The sequence below is a fragment of the Ochlerotatus camptorhynchus genome, unplaced genomic scaffold (assembly GCF_037179485.1).
Source record: "Ochlerotatus camptorhynchus isolate MF236.1 unplaced genomic scaffold, CSIRO-AGI_Acam_v1.1 ptg000003l, whole genome shotgun sequence".
Taxonomy (NCBI): Eukaryota; Metazoa; Arthropoda; class Insecta; order Diptera; family Culicidae; genus Ochlerotatus; species Ochlerotatus camptorhynchus.
In genome coordinates, this window is record NW_027040495.1 from 216,681 (window position 1) to 232,595 (window position 15,915).

At 42.2% G+C, this 15,915-nt stretch overlaps 1 protein-coding gene across 2 annotated transcripts in view; it reads right to left on the reverse strand.

The window, feature by feature from the left end:
- Nucleotides 1-9,490, reverse strand: part of LOC135711856 (histone-lysine N-methyltransferase Set8-like) — a 29,464-nt gene extending 19,974 nt beyond the window's left edge. Inside the window, exons 1-2 of one of the 2 annotated variants that reach the window (XM_065234865.1) lie at nucleotides 9,209-9,490; nucleotides 9,032-9,077 (exon numbers count right to left, since the gene is read on the reverse strand). In XM_065234865.1, the coding sequence (XP_065090937.1) occupies nucleotides 9,032-9,065 (34 nt within the window). In that variant the 5' untranslated portion in view covers nucleotides 9,066-9,077; nucleotides 9,209-9,490. Of the gene's footprint in view, nucleotides 1-9,031; nucleotides 9,188-9,208 lie in introns of those variants that run through there. The other variant, XM_065234927.1, reaches the window with a different exon arrangement.
- Between the last annotated feature and the right edge of the window lie 6,425 nt (nucleotides 9,491-15,915).

Below are 15,915 nucleotides of genomic sequence, written 5' to 3' on the forward strand. Positions count from 1 at the left end.
GTCAGCATTCCAGTACGGATTATTGCCACTGCACGCGTGGATAAGATTTTTTGAATATTTTATCCATGTCGCATATAAACTTGAAACGAAGAAATGGCAGTCACGGGGCGAAGATAAGCAGAAAATGCTAGAACGTAAAAAGAAAATTCAGAAGCGATTGAAGGTGGAAATGGGGATGAATGTAGATCAACCACGACCTGGTGGATCCAAAACATCCAATAACGGAAACCTTGCTCGTAATTTTTTTGCAAATGCTGAAAAGGTAGCGGAGATCACTGGACTCGATCATATAACCATCCAACGCTGTGGTTCTATTCTTCAATCCATAGGATCAGGTTATGAAATCGATACAGTAACGTTTGACAAATATTGCATTGAGACAGCACGCTTATTAGTCACCTTATACCCGTGGTATTATTTACCAGTAAACGTTCATAAAGTCCTTGTTCATGGGTCTTCCATAATCAACCATTTTATGGAAAAGGTAGATAAATACAAACATTTTATGTATGTGCATTTTATTACCAATGTTTATCCGACAAACAGGTAACGTGAATTCAACACTCGAAAAGTTTCGAGACTAGCCACGAATCGAGATCTCATCAATATGCTTCTTGTGTCATCTGATCCTTTGATCACAAGCATTCGTGGATGGCCAAAAAATTGGAAAAATCGTTTTCAGAGGACGCAAAAAGTCTTCTGAAGAATTTTCATCATGACAGCAAGAATGACAACGAGGATGATAACGAGAATGACAGCGAGAATGATAGATAGATTGCGAAATATTTGAATCCAGGAGTTTTTGATTGTCAACAGAATAGAAGAAAACGAAAAATTATGAAATGTGCGTACGTATTTTTTACCAAAAATGATTGAATGCACTTACACTAAACATACCTTACAGTCGCTTACAGTCTTAGAGTTTTGCCATCACCTTAAAGTAAATTACTTGTAGTTTTACATGCATGGTTGATAACTTACACCATTTTCAAGTACATAAAAAATGGCCAAAAAAACAAGAAAAACCTTAATAACTTTTTAATTTGAAAAACTACAGGGTTGCTATATTCGACAAAGTTTTGTATTTTAGCGTTGTCTATAACTTTTTAGAACATCTCAAAGTCAAAAAAGTTATAATAAAAAAGTTATGATTAAAAAACCACTTTTTAGAACATGTCAAAGTCGAAAAAGTTATAATAAAAAAGTTATGATTAAAAAACCACTTTTAAGGGGTTGTCGACAAATAACGTAACATATCTCCAAAAGTGAGCAAGTTACGGTTTAGGTGTCTTCGACAAAGTTATTCAAAAGCATCATTCCTCGAACTTTTGTGAAGACACCAACCCTGTATATTGTAAAATTGAAAAAATAAATTTTCTATCTCACTTTAAGGGGGACTAATCCTTGTGCTGAAAAGCCCAAAAGAAGCGCATACATTTACTGGTAAACTTCTTAGAAGACACCATAGCCCTAAATATCAAAATAAAGATGTTATTAAAACGACGATTTCAACCACTGTGCATTGCTATATAGTCTATAGACAAATTTCAATTGTTTATTTATCTGACGTGTGGATTCAAATCTTATCTGATTTTGAGTACATTTAACATTTTTTTATATTGTTACCGAACGGTAACAGTTTTTTGTTGCGTATAATTTTGAGACGATAGGAAAAGAAACTGTGTTCAGTTTGCTCAGAAAGTTAACGGTCAATTTGTAGTCGATAGCCAATCATCTATACGTTTCGTGGTGGGTGGCGATTGGACTCCCATAATGAAGAGGGACACGATAGAACACCGGAAGATGGAAAGGGAGTTGCTGGGTGGTGGATGAGCTACGATGAAGAGGCGAGAAGATCAGTGAGTCTGGAGCTGTGGAACAGAGTGGATCTGGTGAAGATTGGATAGGATTCAGAGACGTGAGTCACGTTGTTAGAGTGCAAGGTAGTGTGTGAAGAGTGGTGATACTGTGTCTTTCGGAGACCGAGATTTCAACCTCTGGGACAGCTAACGTCCGTGGTCTCCCAGGATCTGGGATCAGTCCACACTACAGCCGCCGATAGCCACGAGGATCGGTAGCTTGACATCGACAGCGGCCGGTTTCTCTATTGCAGCAGCGTAAGTGTTTCACCTCCCGCCCACCATTGGATCAATAAAACCATTAAATTAAAGCCTAAATTGACCCTTTTTGTCAAGCTTCTCATAATTCCGAAAACTCTCCCTACCTCATCAACGCCCGGAGACCCGGGAGCAAAAGAGGCCTTTGGTGCCCACCCCAACAACTGCCGACTGGCTTAGACCAACAGTCAGGGATGCAGACACGTCCCCTTCAGGAACGGCACAGAAGCTCCCGGTGTCAAACAGTTGTGAGTTTCAATATTAATAGAATTAACTACACGCCACTGACCGTATCGTACGTGACTCGTTGATCCAGTCTTAAGAGGAAGCTATACTGATGGCCATTGGAACATTTCGACTATTTATCGTTTAAATGTATCGTTCAAAATACAGATCTGGAAATGACTATCGTGTTATAAAGTATAGTTTTCACCGAGATTTTAATCCACTAGGATCTTGATCCTGTGAAAATGACTACGGACATTAAATGATGTCGATGATGATGGGAGCTGAATCGGAACTTGTGGCATCCGGAGAGCCCAGTCTCATAGCATAGCTTCCGTACCATTTTAGGCTACAGAAATGAACAACATTCCCATAGATTTTCCCCCATACGATGCCCTTCTACTTGAAGCTCATAAAGGTCGCCAAGTTGGACAAGTTAAAATCGAAAAATCGGTTTGAACAAAACTTAAAACGGTTATTAAATTGACTATCATAACATTCAAGTCACCTGATATTTTACTTACAGACGCTTACTTTGAACATTCCTATGTGTACATTATGGTCCTACAGGTTTAGTTTGAAGAAAACCGATTATTTTACCCTAAAGAAACCAATACAATTGGAACCATTGAGTGAGTTGATCACGCCTTCCTTCGGAAGGGAAGTAAAGCCTTTGGTCCCCGGTTCATGAGTTGATGGGTCGATAGGTAGAGTCCAGGTGTGGGAGCTGCCTTCCTGGCGTCGGTAGCATTGGTGCTCAGCACGGAAAACAAGATCGACGGAAAACAAATCAAGGAAAGAACCATTGAGGTGTAGAGCATGCATTAAGTACTCCTCGCGAAAGTGTACCCTCTTCTCATTCGTCACGTTGTATCAATACCTAATGCATTGCTTGTCACATATTTGCAAATCCCCCTCCCCCCTAAGAGCGGGACGTACTTAATGGAAGTTGTTGAATATTACATCCAAACAGCTGCACAGAGGTCATTCCGCCGGTTGGGTAATATTACGTTGTACGATGTACATCGATTTTGCGAACATAATTGCATCCATTGATGTAATATTGTATCTTCTTTTTGCTATTACATCATTATTTCATACATCAGCTTGAATTACGTTGATCGATATTACATTTTTTTTTTGTGCTGTGTAGCTTCTAGTGAATAGTTACAATGATTTATGTACAGATTATAAAAATGTGGCGATATTGGGAGCATTCTTATTAAATGGGTTAATGGGCTAAACGATAACCTTACAAAAATGCTCCATTTTCCATTTTTCGTTGTATCGTTTTAAAAATCATATTGTAATTTTCTAATTATTTTTATTTATAGATTCGGTGGTTCGGTAAAGTATGATTAGTCTGTTAAATTTTAAGTAGTCATGAGAATAAACAGTTTCATTGTGTTCAGCTTTTATTTCATAATACATACAGTCAACAACAACATACATTCTTCGACAAATATGGAACAGTTCCATATGATGAAAACACTAGGCTGACTGTACAGTTATTAAATGCTCTTTAATTGTAGGGGAGTGGGATGCCCCCAGGCTGTACCGATAATATATATGTATAAAAATGAATTTCTGTCTGCCTGTGTGACCCTTATAGGCTCGGAAACTGCTGAACCGATCAGCTCATTCGCTGCCAGACTGTTGAGCAGTTCAGTCGATTTGAATTCTCTCTAGTTTCGTTCGTTCGTTCGCAAGTCGAATTAGCTCCGCGTTGTGTAGTGACGCTCTCGCTGACCCAGCCATGGGTAAGAAATCGCGCGGTAACGCGAGTGCCGGTTTACCGGGAAAACAGACTCTCCCAGGAGACGGCGCGACCACCGAGCCAGCCCAGAAGAAGCAGAAGAAAACCCCATTGCCCATCCCGACAGGCGTTGCGGACCCGCAGCCGGGGCCTCCCGGAACTAAACGACCCAGACCTGAAGACAGCAGCGCCACCGCATCAGCAGCAAAAAAGCTGCTGAGCAACAATCCGTTCTCGGCCCTGCAGAACGGAGCCCAGCCGCAGTCGGACCCTGAGACGGTGCCGAAAAAAGTTAAGTTGCCACCCTTCTATGTGAAGGGCTTCCCTCCCGGGCTATGGGAGCAGCTGGATTTCTACATTAAGCAGGGCCTTCGCTGCACCATTCAACGGTGCACGGAAGGCTACAAACTGATGGTCCCGGCCGAAAAACACTTCAACGCAGTTCAGGCCCTCTTGGACAGGATGAAGCTGGAGTACTTCTCCCACGACATCGAGGCCACCAAGCCGCTGAAAGTGGTGCTGCGCGGGCTCCACGACATGGACACCACCACCTTAATGGACGCGATTAAGGCGAACGGCCTCAAGCCGGTCGAAGTCCACAAGATGACCCGCAGCAAGGTCATCAAGTATCGTGACCAGCTCTACCTGGTCCATCTGGAGAAGAACTCCACAACCGTGAAGGATCTCCAGACGACACGCACACTGTTCCACATCGTAGTGAAGTGGGAGCGGTATAAGCCGACCCACCGTGGCGTCACTCAGTGCTCGAACTGCCTATTGTTCGGGCACGGCACCAGGAATTGCCGCATGGCCAGCCGCTGCATCAAATGCGGCAAAAACCACAAGATCGACAACTGCGACAGCATCGAGGAAGCCACTCCCACATGCGCCAACTGCGGTGCCGCCCACAAGGCCACGAGTAAGGCCTGTCCGAAGCGGGCCGAATACGCCGAGATCCGGAAGAAAGCCTCGTCCAACAGCCAGCCCGGTCGCAAGAAGGTTCCAGAAAACAACGCGCAGAACTTTCCTCCGTTATCACCGGTCCAATCACGGCTAATTCCAGTGTTGCCGCCGCTCCCGCTCAACCAACAGTTGGCTGCTGCCCAGTTGGCTGCCGCTGCAGTACCCGGTCAAGCCTCCGGGCCATCGACGGATCCCCCTGCTCCGGGATTGGCCGGTACAACCGGTGAAGCTACAGACGATTCTCCGCTGTCAACGGATGAGATCGTCACACTGTTGGCCCAGGCCATCATCATCAAGCGCACCTGCGCAACAAGAACACAACAGCTCCAAGCTATCATCTCCTTCGTCGCTAATTATGGACCGTGAACCCATAAAGATTGCCAACTGGAACGCTCGCTCCGTAGGGGCGAAAAACATTGAGCTTGCAGACTTCCTCCGCAAGCACGACATCGACGTGGGCCTTCTCACCGAGACCCACCTCAAGACCGGTGACAGCTTCTGGCTGCCCGACCACAGCATTGTCCGGCTTGATCGCACCAGCTCCAGGGGGGGCGGTGTCGCGGTCATCATCAAGAAAGGCATCAAGTACTGCACCCTACCCCACTACCGCACTTCCATCATCGAGGCCGTCGGCGTTGAGGTGGAAACATCGACCGGAAACGTCCGGTTCATCGTTGTCTACTGCCCCCGGCAATGTACCGTTAGCAATGGTACAGCACAGCAGTTCAAGAACGACCTTGCCATCATAACCCGCACCAATGCCCGCTTCGTAATCGGAGGGGACCTGAACGCCCGGCACGAGGCCTGGCGGAACTACCAGCAGAACCAGAACGGCCGCCTGCTATTCGACCATTCCCAGCATGGTCTCTATTCCGTCTGGTTTCCGGACGAACCAACCTTCACATCACCGACGGGCAACCCATCGACGCTGGACCTGTTCTTGGCAAACACCAGATTAGCCAAGCCGGTTGCCGTCAACGACCTGAGTTCGAACCACCAACCGGTGCTGACCGAGCTGGGCTACAACGTGGCCCCTGCACCGTGCCAGCGGAAGGACTACCATCGAGTCAACTGGGTCCAGTTTCGACGCGTGGTCGACCGCCACATCGACGACAACCCACCGCTCGACACAGTGGAGGACATCGACCGGGCCCTGGAGGGTCTCCATCAAGCCATATCCATGGCTGACGAAGAGTGCGTTCGACGAGTTCCTGTGAGGGGTAAGTTTCAAGCAATTGATTCCCACACCAAACTCTTGATTCGGCTCAGAAATGTTCGTAGACGCCAGTTTCAGCGGACTGGGGATCTGCAGTGTAAATGCGAAATGGTCGATCTGAATCGGCAGATCGCTTCCAGAATGATCTCAATCCGGAACGAGAGTTTCGGGCGGCTCGTTCAGAACCTGGACGACCGTTCCAGACCATTCTGGAAGGTTGCCAAGGTGCTGAAGTCTCACCCCAAGCCCATTCCACCACTTAGAGTCAATGACGAACGGCTTATCACCAACGAAGAGAAGGCCAATGCAATTGGGGAGCACATTGCCCAGTCGCATTTGCTTGGCTCTACAATCCCAAGTCCACTCGAGAACCAGGTTGTGCAGTGCGTCCAGACGTTAGATACCTCCCCTTGTGCCGTACCTCCAGAAGAACGGATTATAGAGGAACAAATTTGCTCAGCGCTGAAATATAGTAAAAACATGAAGGCTCCCGGGTTTGACGGAATATTCAACCTAGCGTTGAAAAATCTCAGCCCGAGGGTCCACTCGCTGCTGGCTGCCATCCTCAACAGATGCTTGGAGCTGCACTACTTTCCAAGCATCTGGAAGGTGGCAAAAATCATCCCGATCCGCAAACCTGGGAAAGACCCTTCACTACCGTCAAGCTACAGACCGATTAGCCTGCTCTCAGCGCTGAGCAAGCTGTTCGAAAAATTGATCCTCAGCCGACTAAACAAGTTTGTGGAGGAACATGACATTCTTCTTCCGGAACAGTTCGGGTTCCGCAAGGGGCATTCCACCAATCATCAGCTAGTGCGGGTGATGAATAACATCCGAAGTAACAAAGCTGTATCCAAGTCCACAGCCATGGCCTTGTTAGACGTCGAAAAGGCGTTTGACAATGTCTGGCACGACGGACTTATATACAAGCTTTGTAACTCCAACTTTCCACCATACCTTGTGAAAATCACCCGTAACTATCTCCAGCAAAGGTCGTTCAGGGTGTCGTTGAATAGTTCCCTTTCGGGACAATTTCCGATCCCAGCAGGTGTTCCGCAAGGGAGTCTGCTGGGACCACTGCTTTACAGCATCTACACGTCGGACATCCCTCCTCTAGGAGACGGTTGCGTGTTCTTTCTGTTCGCAGATGACACCGCGATAGCCGTCAAGGGTAGGATGCCTCGTGAAATTACGAACAAGCTCCAACGATGCCTTGACACCTTTACTGATTATGCCACCACGTGGAAAATCAAAATCAACGCCTCGAAAACCCAAGCGATCATGTTCCTTCACAGACAATCACCAAAACTTAAACCGTCTCCCTCCTGTACCGTAATAATGGATGGTACAAGGGTCGAGTGGTCCACTGATGTTACTTATCTCGGGATGTTGTTCGATGAGAAGCTCCTGTTCCGCTCGCACATAGAGAAAACCCTAGTTAAGTGCTCCGCCTTGGTTAGGTGTTTGTATCCGCTCATTTGCCGCAGATCCCGCCTCTCAAGGCAAAACAAACTGGCTGTTTACAAACAGATCATAGCCCCCGCAATCTTCTATGCCGCCCCGGTGTGAGAATCGTGCGCTCAGACCCACAGGAACAAAATCCAGGTTGCACAGAATAGAGTGTTGAGGATGATCCTAGATCGTCCATTCGACACAAGAATAGCAGACCTCCATCAAGAGGCAGAAATTCCCAAAGTAGATTCCAAAATTGATGATATGACAACCAAATTTATTCAAAAATGCAATCTTTCTGAACATGCTTTAATAAGCAATTTGTACATAGTAGGTTAAGTGTATATAGTAGAGTAGGTTAGTTTTAAGTAGTTTCTCTTCAAATTCTAAAAACAAAACAAACCAATCCCACCAAGGTGGTCGACCGTGTACTAAGTCTAGGACTAATTCTGTAAAACAAATTTTGAATTTTGCCCATACCTAAAGATGAAGAAAGCAATTAAATCACTTAGTAAAAAAAAAATTATATGGTAATCGTCCAAGTTAAACTGAAATAAAGATCATTTAAACTAAACTAAACTGAACCGATCAGAGTGAAAAATTTAATGCAGGCTTCGATGGTTCGAGATCCTTCCCTCTCTGTAAGGGGGTGGGTGGGGAGGGGGGGGGGGGGTGCTGCCATACAATTTAGTTGCAAGCGTAGCAACGCTCGCACGGGGTTCAGCTAGTATTTAATAAACCATAATATTTTCACGCGCAACGCAACGCTTCGCTTTTCGCATCAGCATGGCAGCGGCCTTATAATTTTAATACTTTGTTTGGACAACGCAGTGCTTCCTAGCGTGTAAAAAGATAGAAATACAAATTTACTCAGTCACTGGGTAAGATTGAACGCTTTGATTTGATGCACTACTCATGCTACTTATTTTAATCATCCTTGTTTTTTTCAGCGCTTTTCCCGTTTTGCAATGTGTGAGTGATATGTAGCACAATTTTCTACATCGTCCATATTTTCGACTTAGCGCCAAGTTAAGATTAAACCAGAAATAAAAATGAAGTAGACTACAAATTTGATAGTAAATCATTTTAGCTATTTACAAATATTAGATTCTCAAAGTAGAGTTTCAGCCAATCATTGTTTTGAATTACAATACAAGCAACTTTCTTTTTTTACTCGCACGAGATATTGAAAATACATTATTCTCATAATTCAATCATAACCAAACAAAATGCCTAATAGCAAAAATATGTTCTACATATATCCCGAATAAGGAGTGTGAAAGCATCCGGATTGCTACTTACCTTTAACCATGATTTCCGGATCTGATCTAATCATAAATTTGTCCAGCTAGAATAAAATTTAACTTGATTATTCCGCTTTTCCTTCACTATGCAAAAGCCACCATTTAGTACGTTCTTTTGCTTTGTACAGCGATTTGCACAGACACAAGCTCTGGTGGCAACTAGCGAGATACTCACACTGACGAACTCAACGAACAAGTGTACAATAAGTCAGACGGAGAGCCTCCACGAAAAAAAAATATACGCTTTGCTTTTTTTCGACTTGCCTTGTCGCGCCTGCCTATTATTTTTCAAGTCTCAAAATGATCCGCCTAGAAGCGAATTTTCACATTCCACTTATTTCTATTTTTCCTCGACATCTTGATGCACAGTAAAGATACACTTTTATAAGGCGTTATTTTTCCAAAAATAAAAATTCTATACAGAATTAACTTTTCTTACTCTGCCTCCATACTTTCACACAGACAGACTGACTACCAATGAACCAATGAAAAATGAAATTCGTTGTGTTCGTTCGTCGCGGTTGCATTTTCATTCAATTGGCGTTGACGGCACTGTCGAAAAATTTGCTCTTCCAGCAAATGTAGACAGTTTCTTATGGGAATTTTCGATGGAGTGAAAGGATAGTACGAAGTCCGCCATGTTTCACGCACAGTCTGACGTTTGCTTATGGATTTTCTCATAGGAGTAAAGAGCTACAGAGTCGCCGTCAACGCCAATTTAGTCAAACTGTCTGCAAGCTGTCAGCCATGCTGTCACTTTCAAGCGGTTATCAAAACCGTCCAGATACACTGTAACTGGAAATTACCCATTAATGGGTACAATTTCATCCATTTTGAAATAAAGTAGGTTAACAAATTTAATGTGTAAAAATACCTATTTGTGAGTAACTAATACCCATGAATGTGTAATTTTTACCCATTGGTGGGTAAACATTACTCATTAATGGGTAATTTTTTACCAATTTAATGGGTTAACCTACTTTACTTCAAAATGGGTGGAATTGTACTCTTTAATGGGTACTATAATGTTAGAGTGCGCTATTCTAAATCAATCCATACATACTGCAACTGCCATGTACCCATTAATGGGTAAAAAAGGACCCATTTTTGATGACTATATGAGGCTGTCAAATAATGGGTGAAGTTCAATTTCAAATAATGGGTACTCTTTTACCCATTTCTCAGATCACTTCGGGAAAGAATAATGAGTACTTTTTTTACTCATTAATGGGTGAAAAGCAACTTAGATAATATCTTCCAATCCTCGCTTCAGTCGCAAAGTGTCTTGACGATGTCGAATGGAAATTGCTCGTTTGAAAAGTAGGTATTTCTTATTTTATTTCTTTCTGCCCACATCTAAAAAGTAATCTGAAACTTGCAGGGACAGAACTAGCCGCATCAGCAAGGAGATTTCAGGAGAGCTTTGCGAGCACGATGGAAAGATGGATGGAAAATGGTGAAATAAAGATATAAATATAAATAACGTTTTGTGTTCTTAACTATTCATTGTGGCTCTTTCAATGACGAGTTCAATGATCCATAAATCATACAAATTCTAAAAGAAAAATCCTGGCTTAAGGATTTCAAAAGTGGGTACTTTGTACCCATTTTATGAAGCCAATTATTATTTAAAAATGGGTAAAAAAAAGTACCCCATGATTTGACGTACAAGCTCTTTACCCATAAAAGACGTTTTACCCATTAAATAAGTTTATCTACTTTACTACGAAATGGGCACTTTTTCACCCACTAATGGGTACTTTCCAGTTACAGTGATGGCTGCAATTGGGTTTTTAACACGGTAACCAGCGTAAACACATAAATGAGTAAAAAAAAATACACATTTTTTAAACTTATATGCAGCTGTCAAAAAATGTGTAAATTTGGAGATCCTAAAATGTGTAAAAAAATACACAATTTAAGAATGTAGTACCAGTCAAAAAATGTGTATTTTTATACTCATTAATGGGTAAAAAACACTTCAAACTTTGCTGCATCCTACTTTATTGACGCACGCCATTTGCTAAATTTCAGTGAAGAACAGCAGGAAAATTGAGGAACTACGGTCACAGAGAACAGACATGGAGGCTCGAACAAAATTTCTCTAATAACTTGTGTAAAGATTCCTATTTGACTTAAGCGCCACTAACGTCGACTTCCTCACTTAAAAACCCTCTTTGACAACATGATGGCGCTAGCGTTGCACAAATTACACTAGACACTAAGTGCTAGTAGCGCCAAGCACAGAGAACAGACGTTCAAGTTCGGTCAAAAACTTGTGTAAAATAAGTGGGAACGTCGCCGTTACGTGGTGTTAGCATCTCCTGATTTCCTCTATAAATTTTCCACTTTCGACCAATTTGGCGCTAGTATCGATAAATTTTCTGTTGAAAATTTCCACTTGGCGCACAGAGAACAGACATGGAGGCTCGAACAAAATTTCTCTAAAAACTTGTGTAAAGATTCCTATTTGACTTAAGCACTACTAACGGCGACTTCCCCACTTAAAAACCCTCTTTGACAACATGATGGCGCTGTCGTTGCAAAACTTACACTAGACACTAAGTGCTGGTAGCGCCAAGTGGCAATTTTCAACAGATAATTTATCGATACTAGCGCCAAATTGGTCGAAAGTGGAAATTTTATAGAGAAAATCAGGAGATGCTAACACCACGTAACGGCGACGTTCCCACTTATTTTACACAAGTTTCTGACCGAACTTGAACGTCTGTTCTCTGTGGTAATACTACATTGAGGCTCGAACAAAATTTGTCTAAAAACTTGTGTAAAGATTCCTATTTGACTTAAGCGCCACTAACGGCGACTTCTCCACTTAAAAACCCTCTTTGACAACATGATGGCGCTGTCGTTGCAAAACTTACACTAGACACTAAGTGCTGGTAGCGCCAAGTGGCAATTTTCAACAGATAATTTATCGATACTAGCGCCCAATTGGTCGAGAGTGATAAATTTAAAGGGGAAATCAGAAGATGCTAGCGGTACGTAACGGCGACGTTTCCACTTAACTTTACACAAGTTTCTGATCGAACTTGGACGTCTGTTCTCTGTGGTAGAATATAGCCTCGAATATACTCTCCAATGTGGTATATTTTGCTCGATATTTTGTTCCACTCAGATTTGTAAAAAATTAATCATGTTTTGTTGTTTTTAACATCATCCACATCCAGAGGGCCAGTTACTTTGAATGTATGGGAATGGTAGGAAACCATTTCGAAATGCATGAAAATTTTCAGTTTTTATTCATTATCGTCTTTATGGGCAGTTTTAGATGCATGAAAATTGCACGAGTACATTACTATGGTGATAAGGTAAACACTCGTTTATTTGTTTCCTTCTGTCAAAGCATATTAAGTCACAAATCGTGGATTTTCTGATATTCTCCATACTGCAAAAATGATTTTCCTACCACTGAAGGGGCGACATCTCTCGGATCTTCAGAATAGCTACTACTCATATCATATAATTAATTGAGTCTTCAAACACTTCCAATGAATAGCGATACTACCGATACGGTTAAAAAAGATTCATTTTACCGTGATGCTGAAGCAGACGACAGTCGCTCAAATTAAAAGCACTGAGAACATACGTTGAGGCTCGAACTAAATTTGTCTAAAAACTTGTGTAAAGATTCCTATTTGACTTAAGCACTACTACCCACATGAATTAATTATATGATTTGAGTAGTAGCTATACTGAAGATCCGAGAGATGTCACCCCTTCAGTGGTAGGAAAGTCATTTTTGCAGTATGGAGAATATCAGAAAATCCACGATTTGTGACTAAACATGCTTTCACAGAAGGAAACAAATAAACGAGTGTTTACCTTATCACCATAGTAATGTACTCGTGCAATTTTTGTGCATCTAAAACTGCCCATAAAGTGGATAATGAATAAAAACTGAAAATTTCCATGCATTTTCAAATGGTTTCCTACCATTCCCATACATTCGAAGTGACTGGCCCTCTGGATGTGGATGATGTCAAAAACAACAAAACATGATTAATTGCCGGCGAAAAAGTGACGTCATTTGACATTGAGCGACTTGAAAACTGATCGTTCGCCCTTTGTCCGGGATGCGGACGAAAGGCGACTCGCCCCGCTAGAGTAATTTCATCCGCCGGGCGACCAAATGGCGCTCCGGGATCCGGACGAAAGGCGACTCGCCCCGCTAGAGTAATTTCATGCGCCGGGCTACCAAATGGCGGATGGAACATAGCCATTTTTTTGTGATTTTTTTTGCGTTTTTTAGCGGTGGCTGATTACGTGGGAAGCCATTTTTTTTATCTCGTGCGTGTTTAGTACACGTATTTTTTATCTGGCCGCGAAATTAACTTCGGATGGTTCTCTCGGGAGTTTATCGGCACGATTAACGGAAGAAACAAGCCGGCAAATGGAATTAGAATAGGTAAATATGGTAAATATACTGCATGCAAAAAAATAAGCAATGTTGATAATTTTTGTTGACATTTTTTTCAGCCTGATCCAGTACAATTCAAAATTAACGGAGGTGGAGCAGGAATTAGCTCTCGATGGAAAGCTGAATGAGGGTAAATATTATACTTATTGTGAACATGAAGTGTTTTTTAAGTGATCACTGTGAAATAACTTTTCAAAATGTTTGTTTTAGAGGACACCCGGCAGGATTTCAGCACTTCTACCTGCATACGTGTTGGAAATAGGGAACCGAAGCCAGATCTCGGATCTCAATAAGGACAATGAAGCTAGATCCGAACATCATTACTGTTCCATCCATTGTTTATAGTGATGTGAATGAACTGAGTATGTAAGTTTCTTTTTGTGAGGAAGGGAGAGCGATTGGGAAATTGAAGCAGGAAGATAGGGAGTTCTTGCATGTTCTTCGGAACTTGGAAGTTCTTGGGAACTTCTTGGAAGTTCTTGGGATCTTCTTGGAAGTTATTGGGATCTTCTTGGAAGTTATTGGGATCTTCTTGGAAGTATTTGGGAAGTTCTTGGGAACTTCTTGGCAGTTCTTGGGATCTTCTTGTAAGTTCTTGGGATCTTCTTGGAAGTTATTGGGATCTCCTTGGAAGTTATTGGGATCTCCTTGGAAGTTATTGGGATCTCCTTGGGATATTCTTGGAAGTTATTGGGATCTTCTTCGAAGTTCTTGGGAACTTCTTGGAAGTTCTTGGGAACTTCTTGGAAGTTCTTGGGATCTTCTTGGAAGTTCTTGGGATCTTCTTGGAAGTTATTGGGATCTCCTTGGGGTCTTCTTGGAAGTTATTGGGAACTTCTTGGAAGTTATTGGGAACTTCTTGGAAGTTATTGGGAACTTCTTGGAAGTATTTGGGAAGTTCTTGGGAGCTTCTTGGAAGTTTTTGGGATCTTCTTGTAAGTTCTTGGGATCTTCTTGGAAGTTATAGGGATCTCCTTGGAAGTTATTGGGATCTCCTTGGAAGTTATTGGGATCTCCTTGGGATATTCTTGGAAGTTATTGGGATCTTCTTCGAAGTTCTTGGGAACTTCTTGGAAGTTCTTGGGATCTTCTTGGAAGTTCTTGGGATCTTCTTGGAAGTTATTGGGATCTCCTTGGGGTCTTCTTGGAAGTTCTTGGGATCTTCTTGGAAGTTATTGGGATCTTCTTGGAAGTATTTGGAAAGTTCTTGGGAACTTCTTGGAAGTTTTTGGGATCTTCTTGTAAGTTCTTGGGATCTTCTTGGAAGTTGTTGGGATCTCCTTGGAAGTTATTGGGATCTCCTTGGGATATTCTTGGAAGTTATTGGGATCTTCTTGGAAGTTCTTGGGAAGTTCTTGGGATCTTCTTGGAAGTTCTTGGGGTCTTCTTGGAAGTTCTTGGGATCTTCTTGGAAGTTATTGGGATCTTCTTGGAAGTTATTGGGATCTCCTTGGGATCTTCTTGGAAGTTCTTTGGATCTCCTTGGAAGTTCTTGGGATCTTCTTGGAAATTCTTGGGATCTTCTTGGAAGTTATTGGGATCTTCTTGGAAGTTATTGGGATCTCCTTGGGATCTTCTTGGAAGTTCTTGGGATCTCCTTGGAAGTTCTTGGGATCTTCTTGGAAGTTCTTGGGATCTTCTTGGAAGTATTTGAGAAGTTCTTGAGAAGTTCTTGGGAACTTTTTGGAAGTTCTTGGGAACTTCTTGGAAGTTCTTGGGATCTTCTTGTAAGTTCTTGGGATCTTCTTGGAAGTTATTGGGATCTCCTTGGAAATTATTGGGATCTCCTTGGGATATTCTTGAAAGTTATTGGGATCTTGGAAGTTCTTGGGATCTCCTTGGAAGTTCTTGGGATCTTCTTGGAAGCTCTTGGGATCTTCTTGGAAGTATTTGGGAAGTTCTTGGGAACTTCTTGGAAGTTCTTGGGATCTTCTTGGAAGTTCTTGGAATCTTCTTGGAAGTTCTTAGGAACTTCTTGGAAGTTCTTGGGAACTTCTTGGAAGTTCTTGGGAACTTCTTGGAAGTTCTTATTAACATCTTGTAATTATAATAATAAAAATTAAACATTGTTTTATATGTTCCACACATGATTTTTTGCAATGTGATCAACAAATGATATCTATGTGTCGGACACATACCCAATGTGTGTACACATAAAAGCGATGTGTAGTCACACATACTATTCATTTGACTCATAAATTTCATGTGCAACTCTGTGTGAATTCTGTTTATGTGTGGCCACATGAAAATCTTGTGGAATTTTACGTATAAATTCGTCGATAAGAATGTGTAGAATTTATTATGTGTACCAATTTTAGGCTAAATATGGTTAATATGGTAATCTGCACCTAAAATTGTTAGTTGGGAAGTTTAGTTTAAGTCTAGTTATGTTGATGTTAAATTTTGGATAATGTTTGGTTGAATTTAAGGTGAGTTAAACTTAA